The 16,376-nt window shown below is 44.0% G+C and overlaps 1 protein-coding gene across 1 annotated transcript in view; it reads left to right on the plus strand.

Moving 5' to 3' along the window:
- The first annotated feature begins 6,629 nt into the window (after window positions 1–6,629).
- The window catches only part of NTSR1 (neurotensin receptor 1), a 109,795-nt gene continuing 100,048 nt past the window's right edge, over window positions 6,630–16,376 (plus strand). Inside the window, exon 1 of the mRNA XM_050918695.1 lies at window positions 6,630–7,370. Within this exon, the coding sequence (XP_050774652.1) occupies window positions 6,696–7,370 (675 nt within the window). The 5' untranslated portion in view covers window positions 6,630–6,695. The remainder of the gene's footprint in view (window positions 7,371–16,376) is intronic.

Raw genomic sequence — 16,376 nt, forward strand, 5'->3', positions numbered from 1 at the left:
TGCTTTAAAATACTCTCCTTGAATCATTTCAGTCTAATCTAGTAAATAATTTGATACATCACAACTGAAAATCTTTCTTCCCCATTCAGATTGAAATATCTTATTTTATTTTTCAATATCCTGGAGGGAGAGGCACTTTCAAGCACATACGTAATGAAACATCCACTAACACCGTTAGCATTGGTCATTTCGATGTGCCAGTGTCCCCCACGCCTTCCTCTTTCACTGGCCACTCCACACATCTAGTATTCCAGCAACATATCCTGAGTGAATTCACAATTCAAGCTTAGCTCACAAGCTCCTGCAATCAAGGAAGGGACATTTGAAGAAGGGAGAGACTGCAAATTTATTTAAAAGCTGTAAATCAGTTCAGCCTTATGAGTCAGAAATCTGCTAGGTATGTGTTTATGGCTTATAGGCTGCTACTTTAATGGAAAATGATACTGGCCTTGTTCTCTTTGGGCCAACTCCCTGCACAGCTTTGCCTCTGCAGGTTTTAGACTCCTTAGCAGGCATGCCTGGGGAAATCAGACTGCAGGAGGGTTAATCAGAATAAAAGTTCCTGATGGGTACTGATATATTTCTTTTATTGCGTCACATTAGATCAACATAAAAGGGCATTTGGGAGGATTCTTTTGGCAATCTGTGGACTCTTCTCTTAGGCTCAGTGGGACCTCCGCTTAAAGCCCAGGTAGATTGATTAGACAAGGTCTTTGGGGTGACATTTTCTTGAATGATTTAAGTAAATGCCTTTCTGTAACATTTGATGTTGGTCATCTCTTGGTTTCCTGATTCTTTTTCTTTTAAGCCCCAGACACACAGACACAAAATATATTAAAAGAGGCAAGCTTAGCAGAAAGGTTGCCTAGTTCAGAAACAAACAGTGGGGATTTAGGGTGGAGGTTTAGGTGTGCAAGGAGAGAACATTTCATTTCAAAGCCTCTCGGCTTCCTTTGCATGGAGACTGCATGGTTAAAAGGACGTGGGGAAGGGAGGGCAGGAAAGAGTCATTGCCCCTTCATTTCGGAATTCCTTTATGTGAAAGAAACCTGAGCAACGTCCTGCCCAGTGCTTTTCTGTGCCAACATCTTCATCCAGCTTCCTAGCAATGAAAGAACCCTGGTGCTTTTTAGCGTGTTTTCAATAGACCCTACACAAAGTGTTGCAGAGGAGGGGTTAACTTTCTCTCCTCTGGCCAGAGAAAGGACCACAGCTGCTTGCACTGAGTGCAGGGAATTGCTGGGTCTCAGGTCTGCACAGCTGCAGGGAATTATTTAATTCACTCAAGACTCTATAAAAGGGATGTGATGCCAGGCAGTGGAAGCTGGCAGTGAGGATCAGGATTTCTGGGATGAGCACTCCCATTCTCTATATAATGTGGGCTTCCTGGCCTTCATATACTCTCATTTTTAAATGAAGGGAGTCCACCTTAGACCTTTCTTTTCATTTGGCTGAAGCAGGCCAGGTCTTATATCTTGTCTTTGGCTCAGAGAAGCTTTGTGGGGGTTTCCTGTCTGGCAGTGCAATCTTTACAAGTAGGCCTGTTTAACTATGTACTCTATAAAGGTGTCTCAACTCCACCTTGATGTGCAGTATCCATTCCTGCCATAGTTTGTATAGACGAATTCCTCAGGAATCGAGTGTGCCCTTTTAAATTCTTTGTATAAACACTGGTTGCAAAACCAGTTATAAAGTTCTGTTATAAAATATCAGCAAAGAAGAACATAAATAGTAACTCCCCCCACCCCCCAGTCAGTCTGTCACTGGCCGATAGTTGAGCATCCATTCATCCTGGATCTCTCCTCTCTTGCTTTGGATGCCATAAGCTGAAGACTGGGTCTGTTCCTGAACTGCATTTGGAGCATTTAAAAAAACAGCAGGTATTATTTTTTGTATCTCAGCAGAGCCTAAATCATGGTCCCATTGCTGTACAAATACATTGTAATAAACAGTCCCTGCCCTGAAGTGCTTAGGTGGCAGGGGAATATAATACCTTACAATTAACAAGGTTAGTTCCAGATTCCTTTCATATCAAATATTCTTTCTGATCTGTGGCCACCTACAAAGAAATCAAAAGGAAACTGTGCACTTCCATGATTCAAGACACTGAGATTATTTCAAAGTTCCTTACCTATTAGACAATCTCAGGACCACTCCTCCCCCCCAAAAAAAATAATTAATGAGAGTTATTGTATTTCACCCTAGCACTTGGGATCGCCCCAGCCTTGTGAAAGAGATGCAAGGGTCTGGTTGTAAAGCAGGAGCTTCTGTTTATGCTAACAAAAATGCCTCAGACATTTATGGCTGGAGCAGACTTGTCAAGTATTTAATAGTATATGTTAAATCAATTAACTTAGAAAAATCCTACGGAGGCATTTGCTGACATTAAAAGAGAATGTCTGAGTGCGCCAGCTGTTAATTAAGGGACACCGATTCCTCTGATGTACCTGTAGGGACTGAAAGCTCTAGAAACTAAAATGAACTGTAATGGCCTGTAAGACTATTGACTTTAAATCAACAGCAATGGTGCAGCTGAACCACCTAGGTTGATATTTCAGTAAGCGTTGGTTTCTGTAACCATCTGTTTCATCACTGTCATTGCAAGGCTGGGGGGTATGCAGAGCTGAGCTAAAGCACAGGAAGTGGTGCACTGAGATCCCAGTGGCAGCTGTAAAGGTGCGAGGCTGTGATAGATGGCATTCTTTTGGTTGTAATCCAAAATATTTGTGATCGGCAGTGCACAGAAACTTAAAACACACTCCAAAGCCGAGAATTTTATACACACATGCAGATGCTCTCAGACGTTTCAAACCACATATAGCCCAATAGATGTGTGAGTTGCAGTGTGGGGACCGATTCACTCTTGCATGGTTAACATGAAATTACAGGACTGCAAAGGAACAAAAATCCTCCACTGTGAAACGATCACAAAACAATCTGGTTACTGCCTTTCTGAACGAATGTGGATTAATTGGAAGATTTTGTTCTTTTTGACATGGAATCCTTTCCACTGGCTTTAGTAGGCTTTCAATCAGGCCCTATATTACCACCCTGGTTGAAAGGTTCACTTGTTAGATCAGCTGAGCTGTCTGTCTGTTCTATGTCTTTAAGTGCCCCAGACGGATTAGAATGACTCTTCGATATGAAGGAAGGTTGGAACTGACTCACTAATTATAATTTGTTGCTTGGGTAAGGAATGGTGTCCCTAGCCTCTGTTTGTCAGAGGCTGGCAATGGATGGCAAGAGAGAGGTCACTTGATCGGGGGAGGGATAGCTCAGTGGTTTGAGCATTGGCCTGCTAAACCCAGGGTTGTAAATTCAATCCTTGAGGGGGCCATTTAGGGATCTGGGGCAAAATAATCTGTCAGGGACCATACTTGGTCCTGCTGTGAAGGCATGGGACAGGACTCAATGACTTTTCAAGGTCAGTTCCAGTTCTACGATTCTATGATTACCTGTTAGGTTCACTCCCTCTGGGGCACCTGGCATTGGCCACTGTTGGTAGACAGGATACTGGGCTGGATGGACCTTTGGTCTGACCCAGTATGGCCATTCTTGTGTTCTTGTTCTGCCTTCCTTAGTTCCTCTTAAACGTTCCAAATGCCGCTTAAGAAGTCACCCAGGAGACTTCTCCTTGGAAGCCAGAAGGAAATGATCAGGTGGGGGTGGTTTTGTGGATGATGGACACAGCAGCCTTTGACAGACTAACCCCAGGGAATAAAAGATATTTTTCTTTTCATGCAGATTTCATAAGAAAAGACTCCGAAATGTTAAAATTAAAGGGATATTGTCCCCCCTTTAGGCCAATATGCTTCACTAGAGTTGAATGCTACAAAACAGTTCCCACCAGTTTGCGTGAATGTTTATGCAAATTCAGCTGGCTCCCTCTTTTATTTTATTCTGTCAATTGACCTTAGTGGGAGGAAAGCTGGTGGAAACACTGAATTTATAGTGAATGGTAGAGAATATCTGTGGAATACTCCTTGGGAATTTATGGAGGGAATTTATCTATGCTGATCCAGTCAGGTAACTGAAATGCTACCACGTGGCCTATGGGACAAGCCGATAATAAATGCAAATCAAAATTTAATATGAGCAACGAGGAGCACCCTCCTGCTGCACTGCAGCGTTCTTTAATAATAACTTCTTGAAATAAGTCAAGAAAATTGTAAGCTGAGACAAACTTTGTTGAAAAAATGACTCGCTGCTCTTACAAAGTTCGGGTTTATCATGGATCATATGCAATTTGCAAGGCCTCTGTCTTTTCCAAAATTTCTGATTGGAGAGGGTAAGTCGTCCCATTACAGAGCTATCCAGCTAGACCATTGGTTCTCAAAATTTTTGTATTGGTGACTCCTTTCATAGAGCAAGCCTCTGAGTGCAACCCTCCCCACTTATAAATTAAAAATAGTGGTGGGGTAATTTAATTTAATTTAAATTTAACAGGGGCTCAGGACTGACATCCCCCCTCTCCCCCGTGCATGGCTGGGCTTGGAGCTGTCAGCCCCTGACCCTCACGTAACCACCTCAGGGGGTCATGACTCCCCAGTTTGAGAATCCCTGAGCTAGACTTTTCTATTGTTGAAAATTGCTGTACTAGCCCAAACTGTTGCTGACAAACATGTCTGCTGCACGAGGAAGATCATGAGAGGAGACTTTGCCTCTAGCACCGTAGTCAGTCTAGTTTCTCCACAAGCCTGTAGCTGAAATGGAGCTGCTGGAGAGAGGCAGGGACTGTAAATCCTGAAACTTGGAGGATACAGAATAGAGGGAAACATTGGGGGGGGGGGTGTCTGTCTGTCTGTGTAGGTTAGTTAGCACTGGTGCTGATACATCATAACCATACACAAGAGAGGGAACCATTTTCAGATCGTATTTTTGTCTCCCTTTCCTCATGGAGTAGTTTTGCCAAACACATGGGCAGCCTCAGACAGATTGGTTATTTATGCTCTTTCTGAGTGACCTATGCACATACCCCAGATAAGTGAACTGTGCTATAGTGTTTATTCCATTAAGACAAGAGCCACTGATTCTGTATCTATCTTCCCCCTTTTTTTCCTTTCACACTACATAGGGAACAGCAGATGTTTGAGCCCTGTGTGGCAGGGAACGTGGCCACAAGATCCTTTGCCTGGCCCTAGCTGTTCTGTTAATAATTTCTCCATTGTAACAATGATTTTGGTTGCTGAATGTCCATCACACTGTGTAATGTGGCCCTAGAGTCCAGGCTTCTCTGTTTCCAAAGGTGATCTACAGCATTGGCAGTTTCTATTCCTTCTCCTCCACAATTCCTTCTCCTGGCTAATTAGCCAGCTAGGCTTTGCAATAGGTCCCAAGCCACGAGGACTTGGGGAAAAGGCTGGCTGCAGGAACTGAACCCACATCTTTTATCCATGCTAGATTATTCACATGTGGGCACGTTTACTTGGAAAAATTTAAAAGCTGGATCGACGGGGTCCTGCTGATATTTAATTAATTAATTACATTGTAAACTGCAGGTCTAGGAGCAGGAGCACTTGATCTCTTTACCCAGTAGAATTAATAGGCTTCTGGGCAAAACGTGCTAGATCCAGCAAGATCCAGGTGTATTTATGTCGCTCTTGCACTCGGATGCGTTGGAGTTTGGATTTTTCTGGCCAAATAGGAACACCACCAGGTGCCCAGTTTTGGAATCTGGGAGCAAAATAATGATGATGATGATGATGATGAATTTTAAAAAAAGGTAAGATCCCGCAGGCCTCACCACAGAGTCATGTTTTTGTGGTGCTGTACCAGTTTGCAATAGGAGCTGGGTGTTTTGGCTGCACTAGGTCGCAAGATTTCCCCCTCTGTTTAGACAGTAGAATTTAGCTGGGGGCGGGGGGGAAAGGGTGGTTAAGATTACAAATAGGCTCCAGGTACCAACTACCTGGACCAGGATGCAAGGAGTCCAGATTTTTACAGTGAAGTAGCTGTGGCTACACTTTTCCTATTTAGATTGTACAAGGTGGGGCTTGGGGCCAAAGATTCCAGTTAGATCCAGATTTTTGTGGGCGCTGGTGCACCCGACTCGGGAATGTTTTGGTGCAGAAGGCGGGAGGCGTGTTCACCGTTTAGAAACAAGCATTTGGTAGCTCAGGGTCCAAACGTGGCTGGATCCAGGAGAAATCCACGTGCTGGGTCCGGGTTTTTGCGCACGTGTTCTCTGGGGTGGGGGGTACATCGGGGTCTGGGTTAACATCGGTCTAGCAAGAGTACCCAGCCTTGCTCTCCGCTGGTGCCATTTGAGCCGGGGGGGGGGTAAAAATGAGTAGGATCCACCAGGCTCCAGCTCGATCCGGCTTTTACCTTTTTCCAGTTCGTTCACATCACACACCACTCGCTCCCCAGCTCCGGCGGGCTGTGTGAGAGCGATCCTCGCCCCGCTTCACCCCCGTAGTGCGGGAGCAGCCTTGGGAACCATAGGCGGGCGCGGGGAGAGCTAAGCGCAGCCCCTTGTGCCGCCGCCGGCTGCTCCTCCCCTGGATTTTGTGAATCGAGCTGGGCGGGCTCTCGTCCCCCCTCCGGGCGCCGCCTTCTCCGGCGCATTTAAACGAGCCAAGTTTCCACTTCGCGTCTTAGTGGCAGCGTTGCACCCTCGCAGCCTGGCGGAGCGCTGGGTACCGCTCGGGGCAGCCTCCTTCGCCGAGCATCCCTCGGCCGCCCGGCTCCTGACCATGCACCTTAACGCAACTTCTTCGCGGCAGCACCTGGGCCCGTTTCACCTGCAGCCCGCGGGCGAGGCGCCTGGGAACGTCTCCAACAGCTCGGATCCGTACTCCGAAGGGCCGGACGAGGAAGACCTGGATGTGAACACCGACATCTACTCCAAAGTCATGGTCACGGTCATCTACCTGGCGCTCTTCCTGGTGGGCACCATTGGCAATTCCATCACCGCCTACACCCTGGTGCGCAAGAAGTCCCTGCAGAACCTGCAGAGCACCGTGCACTACCACCTGGCCAGCCTGGCTTTCTCTGACCTGCTCATCTTCCTCCTGTGCATGCCCATCGAGCTGTACAACTTCATCTGGGTGCACCACCCCTGGGCCTTCGGGAACGCCGTCTGCAAAGGCTACTACTTCCTGAGGGACGCCTGCACCTACGCCACTGCCCTCAACATTGCCAGCCTCAGCGTGGAGAGGTACATGGCCATCTGCCACCCCTTCAAAGCCAAGAGCATCATGTCCAGGAGCAGGACCAAGAAGTTCATCAGCTGCATCTGGGTGGCCTCTTTCCTGCTGGCCATCCCCATGATCTTCACCATGGGCGAGATCTATGGCAGGGACCAGCAGCCGGACTCTCTGATCTGTACTACCATTGTGGAAGCCTCTACGCTTAAGACTGTCATTCAGGTGAGTTTCCCTGTGTTCCTTTGTGTTCATGCTAGGAGCTGACTGCATGTAGGTACACTGGAGATCAGTGATCAGTAAAGTGTTTTGATTGATTGATTGATTGCCTTTTTTTTTTAACCTAGCAGCTGCTGGCTTTCCTAGAGAACAACAGCTGACAGCAGCTCTGTAGAGCATGGTCACTCACTGACCTGGCTGTGTTGCAAGCCCGTGCTATGGCTCAGTGGTTCTCAATCTCTCCAGACCACCGTACCCCTTTCAGGAGTCTGATTTGTCTTGCATACCCCCAAGTTTCACCTCACTTAAAAACTACTTGCTGACAAAATCAGACATAAAAATAGAAAAGTGTCAGAGCACACTAGTACTGAACAATTGCTGACTTTCTCATTTTTACCGTATAATTATAAAATAAATCAATTGAAATATAAGTACAATATTTATATTCCAGTGTGATACTTGAGCCTGTTTTTTTTCACTTGTGAACCTTGTCTGAAGCATGTAACTTAGCTTCACAGGGCCCCTTGTGGTGTGGGGCCCCAGGTAATTGCCATGCTTGACACCCTGTAATGCTGGCTCTGCACTTGTGATCCCCCTAAACCCATCCCATGACTGTCTGGGGGTTGCAACCCTCAGGCTGAGGAACACTGATCTAAATGAATTGAGTGCCCCCTGGAAGATTTCTGCATACTCCCAGGGGCAAAACTTTGTAGATGTGCTTTGTGCAAGCCTCAGCATTAGTCACCCTTTGCGCTTGTATGACTGAGGGTAAGTCCCGTGAAATGGTCTCTGAAGAGCAGAAGGTGGTGGTGTTCCAGGTGAACATGTGCTTACTTTTATTGCAGGCTGCTGCCTGGCCAAAGAGGGGGGCGGGGTGGGAGGAGGAGAATTGACATACTGATCTCTTTACAGCTTTAACAATGTAATTTATTTAGAAGTCAGGTTACTTCTGGGAACAAACGCATCCATCCATCCTGTGCAATTTTTGTGCATAAAAGAAGCAAAGGTCTTTTCTGATCTGTCTTGGGGCTTGATTCTGATCTTGCACTGGTGTAAATGAGAAGTAACTCCACTGAAGCCAATGGAATTATAGCCAGGCAAATCCAGGTGTTCGTGAGATCAGAATAAAGTCCAACATCTGCTTCAGCCAAACTAGCATCTCTCCACTGCACTTCAGCAAGTAGCAGAAACGGTTTCTAAAGTAGACACTGGTGACCTGGCTCTCTGTAAATTCAGAGGAAAACAAAGCCAGTTCCCCATTTGAATAATGTCTCCAGTGCTCAGTGCTGTTGGGGCCAAACCCTCAGCTGGTGTAAAGTGGCAAAACTACATTGAATGAGGACTTGGGCTTGTGTGTCCTGTATGTTACTGTTTTCATTTTACAGCAGCCGTTAACGACTGGAATAAATACAATCTCACCCTTTGACTCTGACTTTTCTGAGTTCTGTATATTTCTCTTGTACCTGCTCTTAACCTGTCATGGTATCAAGGAAACATAGATTTCCTTTCTTCTAATCTTCAAATTACATTTCTCTGCTGATATCATCGCATTTCCTCCCTATCGCAACGGAACATAATTTCACAAAGTTACGGCTCATGTCACAATACAAACATTAAAAATGAACTAACTTGCAAGGCAAAGAGCTGCTATTTAAGCACAAATCGTTACTTGAAATAAATCAGAGTAACTCCTTCAACTTCAGAGGAGCTGTGCCACTTTACACAAACTGAAGATCTAACACTATATAGTGCGCGGAACAGAATGCAGGATAACCAGTTTAGTCAGTGTTCTGTTTTCTTATGCACATTTTACCTTTACTTTTTGATGGAGTTTCTAACTTTTCAAGGATATTTATGTACTGGAGCAACAGGCTTGAAAATGTAAGGAAACTGGACACGAACTGGAAGAAAAGAGAAATCAGCCTATGTAGTTTTTTCTGTTGATGCCAGTCTCAGATCTGAGAACTTTTCAGGGTCTTGTCTTCTAGACATGAGTTTTCAAAGGGGTGGGAGTTCATCTCTAGCCAATTAGAGTTTAAAAGAGTATATAACAGTATGTACACTAAATCTTTTCTTTTCAAATACTCCTCAGATTAGTTCGTAGAGAGGGAATTATATTCAGTTAAACGGAAGCAAATCAGCACCCTTTTTTCCCATGAAGAGAGCTGAAATATGTGTGCTGAGCAAAAGACAGAGTATAGTACCTAACTTTCAACTTCAGGTCAAGCAGCCCTTTTTGAAATTTTATTTATTTATTTATGGGTCAAGCATCTTGTGGAATTCTGATGTCAGTTACTGCCCAGTGTATTTATCCAAACTTTTCTCATCTCTGAGGAGATGCAAGCTATCCTTAATGGGAGACCAGTGCTATTGAAGTCCAGATATCTTGTATTTCAAATCATCTTCTGTTCAGGATTAAAAATGACATCCAATGGCTGGCTGTGGGGCTGAGAGGGTGGGTTTATCTCCTAACATGCATCTTCAGAGATTACAGATGACATACATTTCTAAGCAACTTTAATCATCATTGTTTAATATATATCGCAGTGCTTTGGAATATCAGTGTTGTATTATTTTAAACATGAAAGTGCAAGGGCATTAATTTATTACACAACAGGAAAAGCATCACTTTGTGTGCTCTAACTGACCAGTGTAGAAAAACGTATATTTTGTTTCGGGGTTTTCTAATTTCACTTGTGCACTAATTGAAAAAATGAAGAGGACATAATGATAACTTGTAATGTAAAACAGCAGCGGGCTTGGTATTCATTTATGTAGCACGGCAGCTTTCCCTATCTGGAGACCTAGATTTAAATGCTGATTTGCTCATGTGAGATGCTGTTTTAATGGCAGTTTAGTTCCTTTAAACATACGATAAAGCAGCATGCAGTTCTTCGCTATATGAAGTACAGGGGGGGGAAAAATAGGACTGAACAAGTAGAGATATTGCAAGTCAGGCTTGAAGTACATTAATCAAGTTGAGTGGCACAGTGTGTGACAATGCATTCTCTCACAACATACAGGTCTGTGGCCTTGGGCAAGCCAATAAACTGCGAATCAGTTTTCCACATGTAAAATGGAAATAATAATATTGCATTTATCAGAGCTGGGTAAATACTGTTAAATAAAGCACTTTTCCTGTTTGCAGGTTGTCTGCAAGCAGGTTATGATTTTCTTGAACTCGTTCATGATTCAATTAATTCTAAAATATTAGTTGTAAATAGTTTTTTGTTTTGTATCTGGCTTGCAAGCAGTTAATTGAAACTATTCCATAGTCAGAAATCAGTTTAAACTATGGGGAATATCTTCAATTGGACACACAGGTGCACGGTATTGCTTCTGTTGCTTGACTGGATGAACATACCACTTAGAATCAATGTCTAGTGTGAATATTGGTATGTATTTGAAATCTGCTTTCTGCAAATGTTTGTCAATATTTGCTTAACATTTGCAGGTTTTGGCAAACATTCCCACAATTAAATTAAAATATTCATGAACATAATGAAATGGCTGGATACAGGACTCTAGATGGGGAGGACTCTTGAGTTGCTGCAGAGAATTCTTTCCCAGGTATCTGCCTGGTGGGTCTTGCCCACATGCTCGGAGTCTTACTGATCGCCATATTTGGGGCTGGGAAGGAATTTTCCCCGATGTCAGATTGGCAGAGACCCTGGGGCTTTTTTTTGCCTTCCTTTGCAGCATGGAGCATGGGTCATTTGCAGGTTTAAACTAGTGTAAATAGTGAACTCTCTGTAACTTGAAGTCTTTAAACCATGATTCGAGGACGTCAGTAACTCAGCCAGAGGTTAGGTGTCTATTACAGGAGTGGATGGGGGATGTTCTGTGGTTTGCAAGGTGCAGGAGATCACACTAGATGATCACGGTGGTCCCTTCAGACCTTAAAGTCTGTGAGTCTATAAATTGAACCAATATTCATGACAGGTCTTTAGCATATGCCCTGTGCTTTAACACTTCTTAATTAAGAAGGCTTTACTGAACGTTAATTAGTGAATCTTTTGACAGTAATTAAAAATACTCTTTATTTTCTAGGGAATAATAAATGCAGTAAAAGTAATACATTAGATAATTCAACCTCCCTGCCCACAATTATACCAGATAGTTCAACAGTAATGCAGGACTTTAAACTCATCATGCCTTGACGGGGTTAGCTCTGGAGAGCCTTTGATCTTTAATCGTACAGAATAGTGATGTTTCCCAGGTTTGTATGTCACCATCTTTGCAGCTGCTTATGCTTATACTCTATCGTGTATCTTCATTGACCAGCCTTCTGTCTGTTTGCAATCCAGTGCATCTGACTTGCCTTTTGGCCTCAGTCTTGAATTTGGCAGCAGGCATTAAGTACATTGGAACTATATTATTTAAGTCTGTTTAATACTTTAACTGAAAGCCATCCTCTAACTGAAACTGCAGCCAAGTGTTCACATAAACTAAAGCACCTCTCAAAACCATTTCCACACAGGCAAATTAATGTTTGGATGCCACGTCAGCTGGAGTAGGTTTTTAAAGCTACTCACCATGGTGGTAACAGGAAGAAGAGTTTTTGAGTGGGATGTTTGGTCTGCTCATATTGCATGTTAATACCCAGAATGCTGTTGGCTATTTCATGGCACTGCTATTGTCCATGGGTCTGACTTTCAAACAAGAGAGGCATGTAACTGCATAAGGAAAAAGTAAGTGAAACTGTGTGCCAAATGCAGGCCTGGCCAGTGTGACTGCGTGCAAACTTGTAGTCACACTCGATGAGCAATTGCGCGATTTATATATTAATCATTAACTCCAAGTGCAAAACAGACAGTTGCACAAATATTTTCACACATATACTTGTGCATCTAACTCAGTAATCAGGCCTTGTATTTACCTGTGCTGCAATAGTTTCAAAACTACTTTGCCTTCAGTCTTACAAAAGAAGGCTCCATTTCTCCTCACAATAGGACAGCTCTCCCATGATACTGTGCAAGCCTATTGAGCTGGCTATGAAAGCCATTATTTCAGCCAGCAGTGGCCCTCCCTGCACCCCCACCCCACACTCCCCCAGGCCTCCACCACATAGGTACATGCTGCCCAGGATCATCTCTGGTCTTGGAAGGAGGGGACAGCCTGGATCCATCGCCCCAGTTATTGTCAGGGAAATACCTCCCACTTTCAATTCTTCACATTTAGCTGGCAGCGGTATTATGCTGTTTGCACAGCAGTAGAAATATGAAGAAACCACACATGTACCTCTGAATTCCAAGTAACCGCTTTTACTCACTGCACACAACGTACCAAGCCTGGCTCTGTATAATATATCCTGCTGCTCGGGCTGATTTCTAGCTGCTTCTAAAACATAGAACATGGAGGACATTGCTGTAGGGCTCAGAAACAATGTCAAGGGATACTACAAGCGGGAGACCCCCAAAAACTACATTGAAAAGTCTTTGGCCAAAGGAGGACATGAGGCTGCAACACCTATCCCAATGGTAAAGCCAGCAATTGTTCCAGTGCAGGAACAGTGTATCAGAGAAATCAGTGGGGTTGGTAGCGCAAATACAGCATTGCAGGTCCTGAGTGAAGGGAACCTCTTCTCAGCCTCGGTACTGACTTCAGCCTGCTTCTTCCTTTAGGGATGACCGTAATTCACTGTGGCTAGATATACAAGTACCTGACGCATATGGTTGTGCCATTTATTTGCACAGACAGCTGGCGCAAGTCCCCTTGTTAAAATACACGGCGATAGACTCTGAGCTGCAGTAAAATGGTGTCGTTCCGTCGACTTCAAGGATCTGGCCTATGCTTGGCAGTGTGGAAAGGGCTCAGCACGTGTGAAAATGTGTCAGGGAAGGTGACTGTGTTCTAAGTGCACAACTCTGTGCAACGGGGGGCAAAAAGCTGAATTTCTAAATGCTCGTCTGCTCTGAGACAGACGTGGTGAGAATCTACCTCTCAGAACGCACATGTTTCTTACCACCTGTTTCTAATACAAGGAGCTGTTCTGCAACTCCTCAAAGGTTTTGGCGGGCAGTTATAGTAATGCAGCTCCTAGTCCCACGATCCTTGTATGGAAGTCGTTTGCCTATTTCTTCAAATCCCTTGTTTATTATGTGTCACAGTGTCTGCAGACTGTTAAAGTACTTGGTACAGTACATAATCCTTCGTATGAAAGAATAGGCTTCATAACTAACCATTCTGTTTTATTTCTGCCTGCTCTCAATGTCATGCCCATTCCAGAGTGCCTTCAGGGGAACTTAACGAGTGGAACTGGAAAAAGTGAGTCAGGATTCAGGATAGAAATCATAGGGTCTAACTCCCTGCAAAGGTGCAGGATTTGTCGTGTCCAGCTGCTCTTTGAGAACCTCCAGTGAATGATCTTCCACAACCTCCAGAGGAGTCTGCTCCATTGTCTTACTGTTCTTACAGCTAGGAAGTTTTTCCTGAGATTTAATCTAAATCTGCTGTGCTGTAGTTTGGATGCACTGCCTCTTGTCCTGCCTTCTGTGGCAAAAAAGAACAACTTTTCTCCATCTTTTTTATGGCAGCCTTTCAAGGATCTGAAGACCACTATCATATCCCCCCTTAATCTCCTCTTTTCCAAACTAAACATACCCAGTTCCTACAGCCTTTGCTCATATGGCTGGCATTAGCTTTGATCATCTTTATTGCTCACCGCTGGATCCTTTTTAGTTTCTCTGCACCTAGATTGGTGAAGAACTAGAGAATCAGAAATACAAGACTGGGCCAGCAGAGCCTCAGCATGTAAGCTTGGTCTCTCAGTATGTTCATCAAAGTTATGATGTCTGTAGCTCTGCCCACCTGCTGCATCTCTTAGTGCTAATGGAAACTCACTACTTCCCGGAGCCTACTGCCTAGCCCAAATGCTACCACGCCTCCATCCTTCAAGTCTCACTTTTATAAATGTATTTTTTCTGTGAAGTCTATAAAAAACCTCAGTCCTCCCATATTACGAGCACTGCAGTTGACCTCAGTGCAGCCCTTATGTTATATTCTTCCCCAGGAAAGGGTACTGGCCATGATCTTGAGCTGACACAGGAATGTTCAGCATAGATCAGGAGCATGTGTATGCAAAATTGGTGATTTTGGCAATTGACGCCCACTGCCCTCAGCCCAGAGGGGCCATTCCAGCAGCCAGAAATCACTGGGGTGCAAGGGAGTCCCAGTCATTCCTCCTTTTCCCTTGTCATGTCCCCCAGCAGAAGGTGTCTTGAAGACCAGCTGTGGTGACAAAGTTTCATCACAACCGGTAAATTCCCATGAAAAGTTTCAGTTTTCACAAATTGCCATTTTCCATCAAAAAACCTTGTTAAATTCCCAACCAACTCCGCTCTACACCACCTGAATAGTTCTTCTAAAAGACAAATCCTCCGGGGGCTGGGTGAGGCAGGTTAGCTCTAGTGGAACTGCAGTAAACTCCCCTCCCAGAGGGCAGGTTCCTGGCCTTTTTCTTCTGTTTGTCAGCAAAGGGGCAGGTATATCTATGGCACGGTGTAAATAACAAACGATCGGTGACAGAAGCTCTCTGCAGACCACTAAAACAAAATGGTCAGTTTCTACGTTTGTTTGTACCTATGTCAAACCGGAGTGACTCTATAACTTCAGTACAGACATTCTGGATTTACACCAGTGTAATTTAGGTGAATGCGTCTACTGTTTTGTCCTTGTATTAGCATAACTTTTAGGTTTAAAACTTTTGTGCTATTAAAGGTAAATTACTCACCACTCTTACATGCAGCAGTGGGAAACTAAACCTGTTTTAGAAAAGTTTTCTATCACCAAGGCTTGGTCTATATGCATGTAGCTATCTCGGTTAGGGGTCTGTTTGATTTTTTTTTCACATTGAAATAGTTTTACCAGAACAAATCCTAGAGTGGCTGCAGTTATATTGGTATAAAGCTACCTTTATACTGGTATAGTTTCCCATATGGGAAGAGCTATATAAAGCATCATTATCCTGATATAATTATGTGCAAACTACAGGGGTTGCACACTTGAACTAGTCTGCCACAGGTAGAGTGGCACAACTTTTTTGTAGATAGGCAAGCTAGGGGGCTTGATTCTCTACTGTTTTGCATCTTATGTGGCCATGTAGACTCCAGCACAGCGATTAAGCACCTGTTTAACTTTAAGCACATGCTTAAGTCTTATGTAAATGCTCAATTGCTGTGCTGAGTAGGGATGGAGCCCTGAACTGAGGTGTTCCACCTGTATGCTGCGAGTGCAGAATGGGGGTAAAATGCGATCACTAATGCAAACAAAGAGAATTCTGAGATGTTTTGCACTTTTTCTTGCAGGTGAAAGCCATTCTGCAAGGTGCAGGACAGTGAAGAATCAGGCTCAGTGATTTGAATTCTTCCTTTTAATAATGAAACATTTTGTTAAGCAGAGAATTAAACATACAAGATATCAGCTCCTCAAAGCAACCACATCAACAAAGGCAGCTGATCTTGATTGCCAAGTGCGGCATTAGCCAAGAATGACTAATCCTAGCCCCTTTGCACTGCAGCCGTCCTTATCGCTGGATCTAAATTAAATAAGCTTATGCTTTCATTGCGTTGTGTAACCACTTGGTTTGCCATGTTGTGGCAGTTCTTACACAATATTTTTTGTACTGATTTGAATTCATTTGATTTCTCTTTTCTCTGATGTCGGCTGCTGGGAGTAAAAGAACAAGGAAATGTGGCAGATCAATTTAGTTCTCAGGTTTTCCTCTTATTGACCGTTTGCAAAAAAGTGGGAAAGATTAAGTTAATCTACTGGCTCCTCTACACAGAGGAAAGAAAACCCTGTAGTTGGCTTTAATCTTCTTCTGGATAATTTAAAACAGCTATTTAATTGTCTTTCCCCCATCCCTCCCTAAAAGGATTTTACTGTGGTCTCTATACAGCATCTGCTTGAGCCAAACAGATGGCACTTTCACTTACTGACATTTAGAAATATTTCTCTGTTTCCTCTGCCCTGGGCATGTTCTGATGCCTATCAAAGGGGTAAGGTTCCTGA

Source organism: Gopherus flavomarginatus, chromosome 11 (genome assembly GCF_025201925.1).
Source record: "Gopherus flavomarginatus isolate rGopFla2 chromosome 11, rGopFla2.mat.asm, whole genome shotgun sequence".
Lineage (NCBI taxonomy): Eukaryota > Metazoa > Chordata > Testudines > Testudinidae > Gopherus > Gopherus flavomarginatus.